Genomic DNA, 22566 nt, shown 5'->3' with positions numbered 1-22566 from the left:
AAATAATATTTAAATTTTAAACAGAAAATATCAGAAAATATTATAAACTATTATAATTTCCAAAGACAATAATAAAAATATACATTCGTTGAAGCGTTATCTCCAAACGGTTAACGCTTCAAGTGATAACACGATTGTTTTGTTCCTCATCCTCAGTGACCATGCGAGTTGCGACCAGTATTTCCTATTCCGGTGTCTCAGTGTAGCGTTATCGTGCTCTTTTATACTTGAGTTGTGTAATTAAATAATTTTCACTTTTGGTGTTCTACTATTCTATTGTATTATTATCGGCGTTTGTCGATCACGGTTGTTTCATCATTCATAGTACACTGAATCAGTAGCATCGCGGTTTTTATCATTATGTTGAATTATCGACATTATAATTTTAAACCTGTTTACCCGATGAATTAGCTTCAATGTTTATTTTGTTTCTATAAATAATAATTGATAAGTATGTTGGTTATACAGAGTATTCTGTTGCGTTACTGCAATGACTCATTGGGATATATCAAGTTTTTTATTAATCGTTATTTATGCAATGGTGAGATGTCTGATTCGGAGGTAAACAATATTATGTGTATATAAATAATCATTTTTTTAACGATTAGAATATTCACTTAAGTAGAATTCATCAGAATTACATTATAAATAAGTTTACTTTTATACAGATGTTATGGTTAATTGATTTTTATTTTTTATTTTTACTTATTTTGATAATAATAAAAACAATTTCTAATGATATAATTAATCAGATGCGGTAGGTAATTGGCTTTTTAATTCACAATTCAGTATTAAATTTATTTACCAAACGTTAAATCTTGAGCTGTTAAGAATCTCTTGACATCGAGTTCCTGGTACAATCAGGTAATAGGTTTTTGGTATTTACAGTGCTTGTGTGACTGAATGCTTTAATTGTTAGTTGTTCCACAGTTTACACTGTCGCTAAGCCCCTTTTACTTTTTACCATTCAATATTATGTAATAGTATTTTATTTAAATTTGTTAATACATAAATACGCATGATTTAATTAACTATTAATGATTATTTTCTTTTTGCATTTCAGAGTAGTTAGAATTGTCATTTTATTAGATAAAAGAATTAATGTTGAAATTATTGATTATAAATTTATAATGTTTGTGTGAATATTGAAAAATTGAAAAATTGCTTATACAAAAGAAAATATTAATTTTAATAACTTGTATATATATTTTAAAATATAAATGTATTAACAATTTTAGGAAGACAAAATAATAGAAATTATCAGTCAACAATCATATGCGTGTACACTGGACGAAAATGGCTTAAAATTTTGGCCACCATTATATATTCAAAGATACATGGCTATACAAGAAATTATTGAACATCCTATTTGGAATGGTTCAATAAAAAAAGTATGATAATTAGAAACTGTAAATTTGTCATAATAAATATGTTTTGTCTACTATTTATTAATACTTTTTAAATGTATTTATAGGTTGTTGATTTTGGTTGTGCTGAGTTTGGTTTATTTAAATATATAACACCGATACCGGGACTCAACAACATTATGCTTGTTGATGTGGATTTTGAAACATTGGATCTAAATAAGTATAAAGTGTTACCAACTAATTATGATCATATATTGATGCATGAACGTAAAGAGCCTTTGACAGTAGACATTTATAATGGGAGTATAGCTGACCAAGATGACAGGATTTTAGGCGTTGATGCAGTTATATGTATTGAATTGTAAATTTTTGTTATAGATTTAAGTAAAATGGGTTATTAATGTATTATTTTTTGGTTAATAGAATTGAACATTTATATTTGGACGTTCTGGATGCATTACCCTATACTGTGTTTGAATTTATTAAACCTAAATTAGCGGTATTCACTACACCAAATGTGGAATTCAATATTCTATTTCCAAATTTTACAACACAGTTTAGACATGATGACCACAAATTTGAATGGACTAGAAAACAATTCAAAGAATGGTAATCATTCTCAAGAATATACATTTATTTAACAATTGTATTTATACCAATTTTTTTTTATAGGGCTAAAAAAATAACTACCCGTTATCCAGAGTACGCTGTACAATTTGATGGTATTGGAGCTGGTCCTTCTGGTACAGAAAATATTGGTTGTTGTAGTCAAATGGCTATTTTTTACAGAAAGGATATGACAACATCTCCTGTTAAACCTATTGTAAGATATTAGTGTAATTACCTACTTTTAATTGTTTAAGTACTCATGTGTAATTAAAAATTGATATAAATTAAAACAGTTAATTCAAACTTAAAATATCAATATCCTTTTGAATGAAATGTGATAAAATTATTAAACATAATATATAAAGTAGAACCCTTTTAAGATGCCCTCCTCATTAGTTTTACATCTATTAAAATATTGTTTTAAGAAGGAAATCGTATTAGGCTATAATAGTTACTAATACATGACAACAAAATTGTTTATTACATTATCTAGCTAGTATTATACATTTTTGATAATTTTAGGTGATGGAATTTTTTGCTGAATTTCTGTTATCTATATTCTTATTATTGTAGAACAATTTCTTTTGGTATTTTTGTATCAAAATTAACAATTCTTTGAATTAGTAATTAGTAATTTAAGCGTCTGGTCCTGTAACATACGCTTAATATCCTGTATCAATTATATTTTAAACATTTTAAAAATTTAGGGTCTTCTGAAAATAAATGTACTAAATGAGGAATTCTCTTAAGTGAAAACGTCTTTTATGGGTTTTACTGTACGTGATTGATAATAATATTATCTACAAGTATTCAGAGTAAATAATTAGTTTTTTTAATTATTATTTATGCATATTTTATTTCTAAATTATAAACTAATGTACATACTTTCATATGTCTACCGGAAAATAAGTTTTAATTAGTGAATGCAGAGGCAGATTTAATTATTTTATGGATATAGGCACTAAAAATGTGTCCCCATAATAAGTAAATAAGTTATAACACCACTTCCAAAATATTCAAAATATTAAATTTGAAGTACCTAAATCCATTTGAATTTTTAGACTATTTTTTCTCGCTTTTAATTATTATTTAGCCTGCTTTAGATAATGTTGATTGATGTCTACTATATTTTAATGAAAACCTACAATGATGATTTTTATGAACCACAAAATTTAAACCATTGCTTGGAAAATTAAGTAATACATTACAACATTTTTTTTATAATAATAGAAATATAAAAGAGATTTTCTAATCATTTTATTTTTTGCATACCAATAAATTTAACTTAACCATTTTAATTTTAGAAGTTGACATCATGCTTTTTGATTAGGATTCAATTGTTAGAATTGCCTTACTTCAGTTCACAATAACAGCAATATATCTGGTATTGCCAAATTAAATTTTAAACATGAATTTATTCTTAAATATTATATCAACACTACTGACATCCAGTATCTAGTTTTAGTTGCCCGCATAGTCTATTTTTATATTTATTATCAAAACTGTTTTTAATACAATGTTCATAAGACTTGTGGACTATTTTTATGAACTTATTATGACTAATAAATTATAATAAAACAAAATAGATATACCGTGTGTCCATGTAAGCCAGGCCTCTGTCTGTTGATAAATCTACCTCTGAGTCTATGTTCTACATATTTATTACCTTTTTACATTAAATATACAATCAAATTATATTTATTTTATAAAAAAAATAATAGAAAATATTTTTTATAAAAGTTAAAACTTAAAATGTAGGTATAGTATTTAATACATTTTTAATGAATAATAAAAAAAAAAATTAATATCAATTTACATTGTAAATATTGCAATCATCTATATATATGAAAATATCAAAGGTTGTTTAATATGTAGAATCCTTTTTTTGATTAATCAAAATATGTTTATTTTTTTGATACCATTTCTTATATCATTTTCTAAATTCTGTTTCTTTTAAATTTTTCAATTGTTTTTTGAATACTATGTTTTATATTAAATTCTGGCTATGGTCTTGAGACTCTTGACAATGGTGCTAATATTTAAAATCATAGAAGTTATGTATAATGTGTCCTGTGATTCCTTTCCTTTTCAAGATTAATTTATAATACGTATATTACATATTTTAACTTATAATTATATATAATTTATATTTATATTATATTACTTATTTTTTCAAAATTTAAATTTTATCAACTATAATATAATAATATCTCATTTTGACTAAGAACTATTAATATATTTAATAGAAAAAAGATTGAAATATTGTTGTGTTACAGAGTGATTTTTATTTAATATGGAATACATTTTTTATTTAAACATGATAAATTAAAATGTGTTTAAATTCCGCAAACGTTTTTGAATCAGTGTAAGATTTTATTCTAATGAACAATTTAATTGTTTTGAATAAAAATTAGTCTATTTCCATTAAGTTAATAGAAATATGTTAATAATGTAATATCTATCTATATTTTCTATATATAAAAACAATTGTCCATTTGTTAGTATTCATTAATCTCACACAAAAACTATAGTTAGGTGCTACCAATTAAAAAAATTTAGGAGCAAACAAAGTTCTCAGGTTCAGCTTGTAAAATAAATATAATTAGTAATCAAATCCAGCTAAGGTTTTATAAATAAAAATTATACTATTCTATAATGTTTTCATACATTATTACAAATTATTTGTATAAATTATTAACATAATATTTTATTTTCAGGGTTCTACTCCTTACAAATTGCTGAGACGTGTTGATTTTCCATATGAACTTGATGATGAAAATTATTGGAAACGGTCCATGTATGAAAAGCTAAGAAAATTTATTTCAGAAGTTTCGTGTAGCAAGAAATATATAGTTGGTGATAATATGGAAATACCGTTAAGTGATATTATGCCATTTGTATCAGATTGCTGTTCATCTATAGATAAACTAGAGTTTGTACCTATTACATTATATTATATTTAACATAAATAATTTTCTATAGTTTTTAAATCTAGTATTGTTAATTCAAACAATTAATCACAAATTAAATTAGGATTGTATATGTTGATCAGGTTATTGAATAATTAAAAAAATGTTTAGAGTTAGATTAGATATTAATTTAATCGTAACAGTGTCATAAACCATTTACATATAGCTCAATGGTATTGTAAATGATCTACCATAATTTTTATTAATTTTTCTAATCAATTTATTGGGCTAACCATTAACAATAAAGGCCATATAAACTGGAACCCAAATCGTTGAATATGTATATTATAGTCTACTTATATCATTATATTCTATTCATGTCAATGGAGCTTCCTTTGGAAGAATGGTTAAGATCTATGTATCTATCAAAGAATTTAATTGTCAATGTTTATCTAAATGAATCAAAAAGCAAAAAAGTTTAATTAATATAGCAATTGTAATAATAATATTTAAATAATTTTTATACATCAACTATTTTTATAAATTATTTGCTTATATTATTTTGTTTTTTTTTTCTAATAATAATACATTTTTATGTAATATGCTTTTTTATAAATTTATATTTTTTTAGTAAAATTTACTTTAATAATTAGTACAAACTATTTGCTCATATTTTTTAAGTTAACACTAAGCTGACACTAGTGAGCTATATTATGTAGATAGCAACAATTATGGTAGATCTCTTGCACTGTTGCTAATTTAATAAAATAATAAATAAAATAAATTAATCTAAGTTTAAATCATTACTACTACACATATTTAGGCAGAGGTCGTATTGATATTTAGTTTGAACTAACATTTTCCTATACTAAATGAGCTGTTAATAAAATAAAAATACAATTTTCATTTTATGGGGGCAGATGCCTCTCCTATAAATGTCTATAAACTCATATTATACACAAAATCATAAAACTCCATTTCGGTCATTCCCATTAACTTCACATAATACATGATACATCTTGTAACAATCTTGATATATTATTGAATTTTTGAATATTGACTCATTCCAATATTACATTTTGTTGCTTATTTATAATTTATTTACTGCACTTATGAAAAAAAAAATTTTATGTTTTGAATACTTATACAAATACTTTTTTGCTATTTAATATATATCTTAGTTTTATATAAGGTATTATGAAGTATTTATTAGTATGTTTGATGCTATAATTTCTAAGATTACTTAATATTATGTTATATTTTAATTAATTATATTTTTTTTTATATAGAGATGTTATCAACAAAGTCTACTTTACTACAAAAAATAATCATGGAGAATGGTTATTGATAAAAGCTTTGCCAGGATTCAGTTCTGATGAATATGAATCAGATTCAGAGTCTTCTTCAAACAATAGCGGACAGGAGTACAATTTATTGGAAAATACAGTAAACATTGACAATGATAATGAGGATTGGAATGTATCAGCAGTGGTCGGTTCTGACATGTCAAAATTATGCTATTCTACTCCAATGACTAAAATTTCAGAATTCAAATCCTATTTAAGTAATGTGGACAGCTTCAGTACAGTGCATTCAAATTCAGATTTGTATAAAACAGCAGTTGATTACAATAAGAGTGAAGATACTGAAGATATGGAAATCTCTTCTAGTTGCAACGGTAGCTTTATTGTTGAAGACTGTAAAGTTTATCAGGAGTTCAGAAAAGGTCGTGATAATTCTGTAATCAATGAAGAAGATATCAATGAAACAGAAAATACATTAACATGTGTTATAAAAAGTCATGAATTTTCCAATGATGACGATAAACTAAATGGCAACACATCCAACGATAACACTATTATTCAGAATAATAGTAATGTATCTTTAAAAATAAATTGTAGTTCTGATACTACTCATAAACTTGAATCAAATAATTCTGATGAAGAAATTGATGACCAACTAACAGTATGCTTCAATAGAACATTGTTAGATGAAAATGATTATACAGAAAACTTGTTGCTTACTTCAGATAAAGAATTGTCAAAAAAATGAAAATGTACAATTCAAAATTTAAATTATTTTAATAAATTAATAATTCATAATACAACATAATCTTAAACAAATGCTACAATACTTAATAATTGTTAAAGCATGATTTTGTTTATCATTTAATAGACGTGATGAACAGTTTTTTATTTTATAAATTGTAATGATTAAATATTTAAATTATCTAATTTTTAATATTATGTGTAAACGACTTACTGCAAACACAAGACTGCTTTTAATTTAATAGTTATGAAATTTTAAATAAGTGAAGGGTAATAATATGTGTTCCTTTTATTTTAAATATTTTACACCTGTTTTAAAGAAAATGAGCTTAATTTGTTATTCCATATTACTTATTTATATTGAGTAATGTTTGAGTAACGTTGATATAAACTGAAAAATATTCTGTTGTTTTGTTTACATGTTTTTCTTGAAAAAAATAAATTATTTTTTTACATTTTTTACTGGCCTAATAACAGTATTGAATTTAAATAATGATATTAGTATGTGAAGTTTATTTTGTATTTTATATGTAGCGTCTATAGTGATTTACTCAATAACAAGATCTGCTCAACACTTAATGTACAGTAAAGCGGTACCCCAATTATCTACCTTTTTTTTTTTACTTGTAGACATTTTTATGCTTAGTAAAAATGCTTAAATATATAAGCTCCCTTCTTTAGTTGCTCTTAAATATATTTAAGCATATCAATAAGACGTAGGCACACTCTTTTTTTATAAGTAAAGTTCAAATGTTGTTAAAATTTGTTGAAATTCACATACTGCATTCCCGAATTGTTTTGTTAAATTTTTATAGTTATGGCTTGAAAATGTAATTTAAGATTTATCAAAAGTTCTTTCAAAAACCTACAAATCTTAAAAATACATATATAATAATAATAATAATAATATAACATAATTTTTTTTTTTTACAATAATTTCAAGTTCAAATTATGACACAATTTGTTATTTAAAAGAAAAATAACTATATAAGTTATTTTGTTCCAATCCTAATAATATATGAGCAAAATGGAGAAAGATAGAAAAAAAATAGACATAGACCCTACAAAACGTTGGTTTACTACTCCGGTTAACTAAACATTAAATACTTTTAATTATATAAATAAATATTAATATATTACTTATCCAAAATTAAATTCATATAGACCGAAATACTTTGAACAATTGAACAATAATCTGCTTTGAAATATAAAATTAAAAATGTATGGTATTGTCGTTTAAAAAAGTAAAAACTTTAAAAAAAATATAATTTGTACACAAAAATGACGTTTATTATCGCTTGATGATTTAACAGTGCCATGTATGTACCTACATTTATTTATTATTAACTTTTGGGAGTTACCGCTTGCAATAAAATAGTCATGGACATAATATGACATGGGACATACCAATTCCCGAAATGTACGCCGTCGTGTAAATCGTATTCGTTTAATGTTATCCCACAGTCCCACTCTACTATAGGAGCTAGTATAGGTAGACATGGAGCACTACAGGAACAGGTCTTTCCTTCCCACACCACTCATAGGGAACACTGCGATACATTTTTAACGCGTTGCTTAGAGTTATAAGTTTATAATTGTGAAAATATGTAAAAAAAAATTATATATAGGTATTCAAGAGAATTAGTGTTTTCTAAAATAAAAATTGTCTTACATTTAAGCATTCAACGGATTACATTGCCGTATAGGTACCTATATTAACCTATAAGGTATATGAAGTTGGTTTAGGTAAACAGATAAATAAATAATATTATAAATGTTGTAATTTTTAAATATATTTTTTTCGTTTACAAAATGGTATTGGTATATTGATTAAAATATGTTGTGTCATATGCAACGTATGTGTTTTAGGTAGCTTACTTCAATTTAATTAATAAAGATGTTATATACCTACCTAATGCATTATAATCAATATATTATGATACTTTAGATTTTGGTACATACGATTGATATAGGTAGAACTCTGCAGTTGTTCATCGGCATGTATTTAATATTTTCTTAATCTTATTGTAGTGATAGATCTATAATCCCTATACATCCTTATTATCATCCCCTACATCCTGATAAGTACACTCTTGGTGGTTAGCTATGACGATTGGCATAATTATGCTAGCTACATTTACCATTATGGATAAACGAGACATCCTCATCCACGACGACGTAGAACAGAAACGACCAGAAATCATCATAAAGCGACCGAGAGGAAGGCGGGGGGAAGGGCATCTGACGATATACAGTGGGATTAATAATTGAACAGTGCAGTATATCAAACGACTTAATCAGATGGATCGCGGAGTGTACCGGAGCAACCGACGTATAACCACAGCCGGACCACGACGAAACGAACGCAAATCCTTCTCGTGCGGGCATGTAGACCTATAGGTTGGTTGACTTCACCGAACTAAATCACCGTTATAGCGGAACTTATACAGCAGCTACAGAAACAGAATATACTTCCTTAAACGATATCTTCTACCTATTTAATCATAGTCGTGACGAGAAGAAGGGGCGGGCGTGGGGATAACGAATTTAATACGACGAGAGTAGTGAGACCCTTTTTGAAATTAATTATAGTAGAATATAGGATTAAAAAATTTGAACTTTAGATGCTCAAAAAAAAAAAAAAAAATTGTTGCTATATATTTTCAAAAAGTTCTCAAAATATCAAATTTTAATATTATTGCAATTTTGAATTCAATTTGGAAATTTTTTGACCAAGCGAAAAACATTTTACTAAAAATTGATGGAAATTATTTTATCATTAAAAATAGTTGTAATTTGAAACGTTACCTATTATAAAAAAAAAATGTATTATTTTATTATGTCATTCAACTTTATAAATGCTATACCTTACTTTTGCAAATAATAATCTTTCTTCTAATTTTCTATATTAAGTTTTCATCTTTTGTGACGGATTGAAGTGTATTCGTGTTATGACGTCAAGCTTAAGGTTTGTTTGTTTTAAAAAAAATTATTTATGTATTTTGCGAAACAACGACTTGTCGGCGAATTGGAACTCTTTCCATTTTTATCGGAGACCGGTTTCGACGTCGGCTAATTATTGGGAGTCGGCGAATCGGGCCTGAATCACTGTAATACTAATTTATTTGTCTCAAATGTAAATCCTGTATAGCCAAATAAAAATAAACTAATGTAGATTTTATTATAGGTAAAAAAAAAAAAACTGGAATTTACATTTTTTTCCGGTAGTAAACAATTACCGGTGGAACACGAAAAAAGGTCTAAAAAGGTTGCGATCGGAGGAATTTACACGCGCATAAGTGAATATACAAACATAAGTGTTTAAGTTTTAGATTGCGTCCGTTGGCTGATGGAACAGGAAAACATTTATAATACTGTATGAGAAATAAAACAGTTAACATTTTTCGATTGCCGTAGCGTAAAAATTTATTATGTTTTTTTTTACAATTATTAAGCCATCCTTTCCATAGTCGCATACGCACGTTAAAGACTATATTATAATTAAAGTCATGTTCAGAAATAACAATTTTTCGTTACATCAATTTTCACAACTTTAATTCACACTGCAGTCAGTGGCTATATTGGCAATGGCATTTTAAATTAGATATCCATCTGCCTATACTACATAATATTATAATATTTACCATTAATAATAATTATTCATTAAATGTATGTAATACAACGAGTTTCTCAATTGGTTTTAATTTTCAACTAAACAGGAGTAGATATACGACAATGGAAAAGCGCTATAGATATTATATATTTGTTTAAACAAACTAAAAAGTTGTTTATTAAATTATTATTGTTTGTCTGTTATTTCGTTTAATATATACTCTGGCACGGTTAGGAATTTTTTTCCGCGAGAAAGGGCTATTATATTTCAATAACATTATATTACATGCATCTAAATATTTGATTTAAATAATACAAACATCAAAGATAAACATTATTATGTATCTAACATCGAAGTTCATAGAAGTAAAACGATTCGCAACGATTTATTGTCAAACATAGGTAGATGTACAACTGTAAAAATGACAAAAATATTTCAAAGTGTTTTTTTAAATAAAAAATTCGACTAAATCCAAATGACAATATTTTGATGTAGACTGGCGTGAAGGTGCTTGCGCAAACTCTTGTGATATCACTCTGTCGTAGTCCTCTCCGGGGCCCCCTTATTATATACCTATAGTAGGTTTCCCTAGTCCTACTTCTCATGTCCCTTCTGGCCTACGATATGCGTCATATATCCTCACGCTATTACGCCTTTCAGGATTCAGGGCCGGACGTGCGATGATCCCATCACAGTACGACGTCCTGATGACACTCTGCCCACACGCGTGGGCTTGTCAATAATTTTCCAGAAATGCTCTTCTATCGTCGTTACCGATTATAGACACATAAACAATCTACTAATGTACGTAGGTAATATGCTAGTTGCTTTCCCTATTCAGGTGGGGTGACTAGGGACGTACGCAGAAAAAAAGTTTTTTTTTTTTTTGGGGTGGGGGGGGGGGGTGTTTTTGAAAATAAGTTATTGAAAAGTAAATTTTTTTTTAATAAATATACAAAAACATGTTATGAAAATAAGGTATACTTAAAATACTTTTTTTAATACAAACATTGATATAACAAAATTAACATTAAAATTGAATAAGTAAATAATCATGGATTGCATGCATGCAAAAACCCAAGTATTTCGGGAGGTGTTTGAACACTCAAAACACCCCCCTGTGTACGTCCCTGGGTGTGACTCCTTAGCTATTATTATTTGTATGACTACCGGCGTAATTCACGGCGTTATGATTGCTCGTTTAGTAATTAATGGTTTTAGTTTAATTGTTTTATTACTATACCAGCGTCTGACCCGGTGCAGTGGATGTCTTCCGTCCATTATATATTTAAACGTTTATTTCTTCATCGTAGTTTCCCTGTTGTGTGTTATATTATAATATATATATATCAGTGATCATTATCTTAATAGTAGTTATACATAATATGGTCTTATACCTATTACAGCATGCCGATATTCGCATAAGCAGAATAAATAATATATCACATATTTATTTACAAATTATAAATCTACATATACTTGATTTACATATTTTCGTTTATTGTTTATATAAGTCCATGCGTATAGAGGTTAATTAATGACAATATCTATTATTATTTATTATGTACAATAATAGGTTAAAGTAGGTATTGTACTTAAACAAATATCGGCATCATATTGTAACCTTATACTGACCTACTCGGCTATTCAATATAAAATGTAAAATATTAGAAACCTACTGTATAGCAAACAGACTATCCTGATTTTTTTTTTACAATTTGTAGATAATTTTGATAATTTTAAGTAAAACATAATCTCTTTAAATTACTTATCAGAAATAGAAATTATTTAAATATCATTTTTTTTTTATTTTGTCTTGTGTCTTGTGATTATTTAAATTTTAATATTCTCTATGATGGTGACTGTAGTAGAGAGGGTATTAAAAAAACCTTTCTCGATACGTACAATTATATTTTTGTTTTTGATTTAAGTTATACTTTAGTTTAAAGAACAAAACGCTGTATTTGATACGTTGTATTAAAATAGATTTATTCTTTTTTGTTTTTTTTTTTTTTATCCAAATTCATAAAATATTCGTAATGCGCAACTGATACAGACATATTAGAATAGTGAATGGACATAGAAATTATTCTTAACGTAGCAGTGTGGATTAAACGTACCGTGTATTGTATTTTTTTTTGAATTCACCGAATCTTGTTTACTCTCTTTTTAATTTGTTCTGTCTGGTGAAAATTTAAAATTTTTATTTTGTTCTATCCAAGTATTAGTCACCTATCTAGAAGTTAAAAAAAAGATTTAAATATAAATATCATAGAATATATAGATGCAAATACCTATGTCTATTAATTTATATAATAAAAATGATTAAATCTATACTTAGCTATTTAACTAATTTAATGAAAAGCTCAATACGCTTAACGTAAAATATGAATACCGACTGTCTACAGTAATGAATTCAAAAGGCAGTGAGGCAGCAATTAAACATAATATTTTATAACATGAGTGGCCAACACCAATAGATTCATGATGAGTCACACGGATAAATATTAAATACGATATTATCAAGAGCCAAAATATTTATAAATACATTTTATAGAACAATCATTTTTATGAGCATACCAAAAAAAAATTAAAATTCATAATAATAATAGGTAAATTTTGATTTTATAAATAAAAACGCTAGCCGAAAGTTGGCCACTATTGTAATATAAAATACAAAACCTTTGATTTTATATTTCTTATGGAAAACGTCCTATAATTATTGTATTGTTAGGAATTTGTCTATAATCTTTCCACGCTCGTAAAATTTAGTTGTCCTCACTTTTGTTTCATTTGATAAATACGGGTGAAATACGTGTTGTTCGAATAATGTGTTTTATTAATGTAAATTTTGAGTTGAAGTTCGAATGTTATGATTTTTTTTTAAAGACATTTTTCATAATTTAGTTCAAAAAATATTTTATGTTTTATCATGATATCGATATTATTTAACTTTAAATTACTAGACCCGATTAATATTAATTAATTATTAATTATTACATTTATGTATGGTATATTATATTATAGGTAAAAATATTAGCACATATTACATATCGAGCATAAATTATTTAATGAATATTTTTTTCTAATGTTATCAATTTAAAATAATATTTCATAAAAATAAAATAATTCTGACTACGTCATGTTGGCATACAATAACTGGATTGCTACAGAGGGAAACGTTCTAGATTTGTTGGAGGCGTATTGTCATTTTAAATTTAAAAGCGATGATAAATATTCGTGACGCAAACACAATTCTGTATGAAACTCATATTTTATAGGTGAATAAATCACACTGTGTCTAAACACTTTAAAGCTTATTGAATAAAAAGAGTAACTAATGGTTTTGGAAATAGTTTTATTTGTAGGCAGGATTAAAATATTATCCTGTTGGTTATAATTATAATAATATAAGCTAACCTCTTTATTGTTAAAGTATTGATGAAAAATAAATATTCAGCTTTTACGTATCACACTGTGATATATTAAAGAAAACAAAATTCCTAGAATATTGAGCATTGGACTTGTTTAAAAATACAAATTGTGATAGCTGCGTACGAAATAAACTTGCAACTTTGTGATGATTGATGTTGTGTTCGACAGAAAGTGCATTGTGACGATGGTCGGAATATTGGATATCAGATTTTACCGTAAATCGAGGGAATGGGGAATGTGAAAATATATCTAGAAAGAATTTAAAAACGTATACTACTTGGTAAATACATCTCGTTTGACACAATAATACTATTTTTTCACGTGGATCGCGCATACTTTAAACGTCAATATAACATATATGATATTATATTTTTTTAGCAATATTCAAAAATCCGTTTTTAGATTTTCTTTATATAAATGAAAAAAATATAGTATAATAATCCAACTTTCAGGATCATTTCATTCGTATTTGATGATCATTACTCGATTAAATTACTTATCAACGGGGTTTTTTTTTACTTCAATTACTATTTATCAAAACTACAAGTTTGATACGTGTGTTTGTACGATATTTGCAGAATTATTCTAATTAGTCGGTCTAAAATGCATAATTATGTTATTGTTTTTCGTTTAAATAAATTATTATGTTCTCAATATTTTTACTGATATGAATACATTATTGTCTGTTGGTCGGCGCGATGTATAGGCAATTTCAGTACATAACGGTGTAGCCGGCTTTTTAACAGTATACTCGTACAATAATACTATACAAACGAATAATATTTAATAAATTATAATGGTTATTTAATCATATTATTATTATTATATATTTTGTTGTGTCGAAAAAAGCGTGCCAACTATCCTTGTAAAAAGTGGATGATTTAAAAACCACCACAACGGAATGTACTGTCTGTTTTAATTGTACTTACGATTATCCACAGTTATTTTCATAATGCTGTAATTATTCAGTTATAAGTTTAGTTGTGTATACACTATACATAATTTAAAAAGCCATTTTAAAGTTTAACGACTTGTACTTAAAATAAATTACATAATATGAACAAGTAATTAAAATTCGTATTTTAATGATTTTATCTATCGTAAAAAAATTAAGTATTTCATTTATTTCGAATATTGAATTTATGTATTTTTTTCAAATTAATTAGGTGGCGAGGAGGATATACATATTATTTTTTTTTACTCTCTATCTCTGTAGTATCAACAAAATTCACTTTTCTACCAGAAAATATGTTTAAATTGAAATCTGAGCATTTTTAGTGTTTCAAAAGGTGACGAGTGATCACTGATTACAGGCATGTACACACATATTTAAAAAAAAAACATACAAACTTCATTGTAAAGTCAATGTATTCATCGTTTTTCTCGGAATCTAAAAATAAATTAACCACAATAATTCAGTTTACAAAAATACTATACTGTATAATCGCAATGTTATCCCTTCTAATGTATTTGTTGGTCGTTATATCATCAAAATTACATCTAATCATCGTGCGATATTGTCGCTATTACATTTTTTTTTTTTTACAATATATACAGACATCCAGTTAAGGATGAAACGACTGATATAGACAATGGGGGTAATAACGCCATAATTGAAACTTTTAAGGATTTCGAGCATTTCTGCAAAGTGAATATATTTAGGGTTCAAGGTATTATTCAAACATATCATATACAAAGAACTTGATTGTGAATACTGGTTTTGTTACATAATATTATATGTATATATATGTTTAAATCTATATTATGTATATATATATATTATATATGTATAAATTAAATATCCCACATATTTTTAAAAATAGATTTTGATTAAATGTTATTAATGTTATCTACAAATTCGATTTACGGAAATCGAGATCAGAGAATCCGCAAAAATATTACACAATATTATTATTAATGTATATATTTTATAACATTTTGTTAATATATAACCATTTTATAAATATCATAGAAATGTATTGCCATACATCATGAAAGTACAATAACCACATTGAACTACGATTACTGTTTTACAACATTTATAGCATTGGAAAAAATAAATAAATACAAATACTTTAACTTAATCATACTAAACAAATTACAAAAACAAATTTAAAATGTCGTCTGTCAATTGTATTGTTTGTTAATTGTTGTAAAATTGTATTAATAATATAGTTTTAAACGATTAATTGAATAATTATATATATTATCATATTATCTCTGATAGCTTTACTTATTTATAAATAAAATGCAGAGTTATATAATTTAAACCATATTTTTCATTATATTTTAATTAATATGGAAAAAAATATTCCTAAAAAGTAGCTTTTTATAATTCTTGATTTACTAAACGGAATATAATATATAATATATATTATGTATAACGTTTATTATTATGTGTTATATAAATTTATTCACTGTGTATTATTTTAATGTTAAAAAAAAACCTATGTACTCATATTTAGTTTTTATATTATATTAAAATAACTCAATGAGAATAATATAATAAATATGGTGTAATTAAAAATAAAATAAAATATAATATGTATCATGTAAACTGTTTTTAAAATTAATTAAAATATAATCATTTGTTTTATAAATATGTATATAAAAGCATATTTTTAAAATATCCATTAAACCCCACTTTTAAAAAAAACTGCACATTAAATAGGTTTTTTTTCCTATTCCTTTCTTTTAACATTCTATAAATTCATCAACTAATATAGAGAATGCATACGGTTATTTTTGGTTATTTTCCAAATATTTGTCATTGGTATATACTTATCATGGTGTAAGAATGGTATATAATTGTATACTTATACAATTACTGTTTTTCACGTGTATTGTTATTATTAATGCCGTGGGTACTTCTTAATAATAAATATTGAATATCCACCACGAATAAAAATATAATTAAAACTATTCCAACTTAATACATACAAAAAATTAACCATGTAAATACAACTACAATAATATGTACTTGCGTTTTGTGTATACGAATTATTTATTGGACTTGTTTTTAATTTATTATTGGTTTTAATTCAATATTTTAAATTATGTGCGTGAAATAATTATTTCAAAATGCGTTTTATTACTATTATTATATTTTATAATATCTATAACGTTTTAATAGTAATTTACTAATACCCTAAAAACGTCATATTTTTTTCTCCCATAGTTAATAGGTTAGGAGTTTTCCATATCTTTGAATTTCCTATCGAATACTTCTTAAAAAAGGCATGCTTCTAACCTCTTATTAATGTTATTAATTGGGTATTTATATCCTAACTATCTTGCACTAAATCATTTAAGAAACGTTATTAATGGTCTCCTACATTTTCACTATACCTTTTTATTACGAATACTTGAATATTTAGCATACCGTCATATTTATCAAGATTAATTATAAACTTATTTAGAATTAATAATAAGATCATGATGATATTAAAGCCTAATAGAAGACTGGACGAAACGTGCCCGGCCCGATAGGTAGTCTATTTTTTTGATTTACTACAGTAACTATCGTTGGTCTATTTGCTGTTATTGCATAATTATTATTTATTTTTTTAAAACGTATTTTAATTTTGAACTATTTAAGGCGATTGATTATCATAGTAAATTTGGAACTGGAATTATGCGTAAGAACACCGATGTTTTTTCAAAAAAGCATCATACATATAATCATACAAGTTGTAAATACGTTTTAAATTTCTAGAAATATAATTTTCGTGTTGATATTGTAACAATATTTTATATTATACAGTCAAAGTTGCATAACTATTCAATGCGTTATCAAAATATCAAATACGAATTTATGATTCATATCGTTTTTGTGTCGGTACCTATATATTATGTCAATATTACGTGGCAGATAATAAATTATTAATTAATGAAAAAACATATTGTCAGCGTTTTTGTTTCAGCAAACATATAAACACAGTAAAAGTTCAATATTTTATTTAGTTTTCAATTACTTATTATTTACATACCTATTGTACATTTTGTGTTGTTATTAATTAAAAATGAATACACACATAACTCGTTTCTAGTCGTTTCTGTTTAATGTAATGCAATAATGTATTTCATATACCTATGATCTGATTCCGTGTTTATAAATTAATTGGACAAAAATCTAATTTTTGATTGGCAAACGATGAACCGTATAAAACCACAAATGGATATATTTTGTAAAATAATATTATTATAATATAAAACGATATACTCTACTTGTATATTGCGTTAATGATGTGTAATGATTAAAATGTTAAGGTGATCTGAAGCGATATGGAATATTATTATGTGATACGTATTCTTAACATATATATTATGTACAACAGGTGGGTAACTTATACGCTGTGCAATCTTGAGGGATCATTATACAGTTTAACGATCTGAATATCCAATGAAAAGGTTTGTTATTATACCGTATGGTGAAATGTTACCGAGCGTATATAAAAGAGCATCGATCGGTGGCGGTGGATAAGTATAAACCAGTGGGTTGGTATAATACTCGAATATATAGAGAGAGACACTATAAGACACTAAAAAAAAAAAATAAAAAATAAAAAAAAGGAAAAATAAACTACTGTAATATAACTAAAATCTCAAAGAATGCGTACCGATATTATATAGACCATACAAGGTATATATACTTAACTTTAAGTCATAAAGTTTGAGCCAATGAATACATCTTTGGGATTTGGTATCAGATTATGACGTAAATTGTGTTTCATTATTAAAGTATATTAATAATGCTTAATATATTTCATTTTTTTTTTTTTTTTTTTTGAGTAACTTATGAGCGTTTATGGTCACTAGAAATTATATTGTTCATACTTTCAGCAACAATATATTATATTTATACCTATATATTCTCGGTTAGGTAAATATTTGTTCACAAAAAATAAAGCAATTTTGTTAGGTATTTCGACAGAGATATCAACATAATATCATCTATTGTAGTGTTGTACTTAAAATTGTATTCGCAGCTAAACGTTTAAATTTTAAAAAATGTCGTTATGATTACACTAATATATATCGTTTTGATTAACTCTTCATCGGTAAAAACCATTGGAGTCTGATTATTTTTGAATTTAATTGCACAATGTCACGTTTATCTACATAGGGATAAGTATGATCGAATTATTGATCGATACTGCCCATACGGGAGTCATAGTGAATAGTATATAATATATATTTTATTTTAATCAATTCTGTTTAGTATATTGTTTCCTCCCGGGTGTGTATAAACCGACTTCAAGGTCGCGCTCGGCTTTCGGGTTATTTTCACATTTTATTTTGCCGTTTATTGCGTCTCTGTATTTTAATGCATTTATCTCGTTTGTTTTTAATGTTTAATTTGTTTTTATCATGTTTACTCGATCTTTATTCACGCGTGAAATAAATTTAATATAAGAAATACCAGACACCGTGTTGACGATTGCAGTGATAATTATTATTTAAGACATTTAACGTTTATTATAATTTTCATTTGAACCAAAATATTTTTTTCTGAAAATGTTGATTATTTACTCAGGAGAGTGTGAATTTGGAAAGTTTAGATTAACGTCAAGAAGTAATGCGTAAACATTCCGCAGAGTTTTTCCTGTACCACATACCGCGCGTCACCGCACTCTGTAGGTCACAGTTCGCCGTATCATAACAAAACAATATGATCGACATGTGTTTACATAATATTATACTGCGGTAGGAATACCTATGAGTAGGTGCTATAGTAGCGGTGATGGGTATATTATCGCGTAAACATTAAAAGATAAAATGAATTCTGAGTAACAGCTCAAACAAATTCAAATAATTAATTATAAGTACTGTATGAAATGTATTCTTAAAACATTCTTTTCTCTATTTATTTTTGGAGAAAAGTCGATTGTATGCTGTGCAGGTTTGTCGGGAAAACGTACGTGCTTTCCGACACGATACGATTGCAGCTTGCAGCAGATTTTATATTGGCATATTATGTGACGAGTAAAAACTAAAAAAAATTGTTTATTTTATTTCCACACGACTCCCCCCCCCCCCCACACACACACACACCAACGTCGCTCGTCGTGTGTGTTATACGCATATTTGTAAAGCGTGCGAAACTAATGCCATACATTAATAATAACAGCAACGGTTTGGCGGTGGCGCGGAGAATATTATATCAATTCGACCGTTTCATAAATATTACGGTAAGCGATGAATACTACTGTGCCGACACACGCGCGGTGTGTACCCAAACTATTTTTCCGGCATGGCAACGAAATTACGTATTAATAATATTGTAAATACGATGTAGATAGACCACGCACGGCGATCGATCCCAAGTCATTACTGCCCTCCAGAGGAGTGCGTCGGCTTGTCGTTCGTCTCGGTTTTTTAATTTCCTCCCTTTGAACGTATCTCGTGTGAATCGACAGTTTCGAAATAGCAGCGTGGGTATACGCGTATTATATTATTGTTGTTGTTATATGTACCGTGTAAAATAAAACTGACGGGTTTTCCCAGTGTCCCATTATAATATTATACTGTATTTTATTATTATATAATAGTATGTAGGTATATATAAACAGCGATTCCTTTTAGACTCCGAGCGAATGTGCATTTATTTATTTATTTTTTCTGATTTTATTTTTCTCTGTGTTTGAGACCTCTTTTTTATACCAGGAAAAAATCTTTAGTATCTAGAGTTATACCAACGAATTGGATCCAATTTGCAAAACTTACTGTGAGGAGGTCGCGGATAAAATATTTTCATTACTTATCTATATCATAATTATCGGAAAAAAAAATTAAAAATAAATGATGTAAATATCATTGTTCGTAGAAACTATTAATTAAATCGAAATAAAATGTAAATAACTTGTCTAAAGTACCGATTAAACCCAAGACGAAAGCCGTACTTTTCGTACTTGAAATGTAGTAATCGTGTACCCGAAAAATAACAACGAAACCTACGCTTTTCTAATTTAGAAAAACAGAAAAAAATAAGTCGGCGTTCACGCGAAATAAATGACAATAACTGATAAGATACTTATTATTTGTTCAACAATTGAGATTTACCGTGTTTTTAGAGGTCGAACGACGAAATTCGCTTTTACTCTGCGTTACTCTAAATCTCACGCACTCGCATTATCAGAATATAAATGTTTACTCGCTTTTATGGTAAATTGGATTCATTTATATATCATGCGTAAATTTCAACTAGTAGACTATACAGTCGGGAGGCGTAAATAAAATGTACACACTTTTTTTTTTTGTTTACGGCGTAATACACACGCAGTCCGCCGGAATGGTTTGGTTTTTATTTACTTTTATTCGACGGCGAACAATCGTTAGTAGCTCGGTTTATTCTTGTGTCCGCGTGGTCAATTTACGGTGTTTCGTTGCGTTGATTCCTAAAAAAATAAATTCAACCGGCTTTTCGGTAGGTACTCAAATACAGTCATATTATATTAATCGCTCACGTCAAATGCGTGTCACCGGCTAACGGAATGAAAACAATATTTGGACATTCGGTAAACATTATATGCGGTCTTTCGCAGAGATCGACCACGTAAACATTGTCACCAATATAATTTGCGAGTCGTGTGTGTGCTTATTTTATACGTATACACGATTGTCGCGTCGCAGATTGAATGAATTAATATTGTACACGGTGCGAATATATGTAATTATGTGTACGTACGAGTTAAATACGACTCTGTAGGTTAAACGGCACACCATCGAAATCGCGTGCTCGTAGAAAAGCTTTCAACAATTATGTTTATCACCGTTCACCACGCACTTGTAAATCGAAAAACTTCGATGAGAAAGGTTTCGATGTAAATTAAAGTATTTCCGACATTACGTATATTATGATAAAAAATAATTTCTAAAATATATTATTATATAGCTACAATAATATAAATCGTGATCTTTCCACGATTTCAAAAAAAAAATCTATTTACGTTTATTACTTTGTCAGCCCACTCGATATTATTTGTGACTCAACATCGACTAGTTCAGCTTATTAAAATACCACAATATATTCATTTTCAGCATACGTGTAACGTGTTATGTATACAATTTATGTACTTTATGTATTTATGTATTGCATACACCGGCCATCTATACGAGATAATTATACTAAGGCTTTCGAACCATTATTTTTGCGTTTAACCATTCGTTTAATGAGCATATTATTATAGTATCCAAAGTTTATTTATGTATTGGAAGTTTAGAACTCTGTACGTAAGTGATGATTTTTATTTATCAGAATATCTAGACGAGTATTGCTTGGTCTCTCAAAAAAAACATATTTTGTTATTTATGCATGTAAGTATAAACGATTAGATTTGCCCCTCATGTTTTAACTTGAATAGAGCAACTTTTGATGAAATTCAACCCTAAAAATGTACATCTCCTTTCTGTCCCTTAGTAACCCTTTAGGGTAACTTTCAAAAACGTCTAGCCTAATGTAGCAGAAGTAACCGTTTGATTTGTTGCTCTGAAAGAGTAGTTGATTAGGAGAAGATTACAGTAGAATTCCTGTTTAAAATAGATCAAAAATATAATTTTCTGTTAGTACCCAACATTATAAGGTA

General features: G+C 27.0%; 1 protein-coding gene across 2 annotated transcripts; it reads left to right on the top strand.

The window, feature by feature from the left end:
• The first annotated feature begins 151 nt into the window (after window positions 1-151).
• LOC132930225 (small RNA 2'-O-methyltransferase) lies at window positions 152-7395 on the top strand. 2 transcript variants are annotated; one of them, XM_060995971.1, is made up of 8 exons: window positions 430-561; window positions 753-864; window positions 1239-1391; window positions 1475-1728; window positions 1791-1976; window positions 2040-2190; window positions 4694-4908; window positions 6175-7395. In XM_060995971.1, the coding sequence occupies exons 3-8, from the start codon at window positions 1338-1340 to the stop codon at window positions 6935-6937; spliced, it is 1623 nt and encodes a 540-aa protein (XP_060851954.1). In that variant the 5' UTR covers window positions 430-561; window positions 753-864; window positions 1239-1337; the 3' UTR covers window positions 6938-7395. The 2 variants fall into 2 exon arrangements, with proteins under 2 accessions (XP_060851953.1, XP_060851954.1); XM_060995970.1 differs by lacking the exon at window positions 753-864 and having other exon boundaries at window positions 152-561.
• Window positions 7396-22566: the final 15171 nt, after the last annotated feature.

This window comes from Rhopalosiphum padi, chromosome 4 (genome assembly GCF_020882245.1).
Source record: "Rhopalosiphum padi isolate XX-2018 chromosome 4, ASM2088224v1, whole genome shotgun sequence".
Lineage (NCBI taxonomy): Eukaryota > Metazoa > Arthropoda > Insecta > Hemiptera > Aphididae > Rhopalosiphum > Rhopalosiphum padi.
This window is presented reverse-complemented; position numbering and strand designations above follow the sequence as displayed.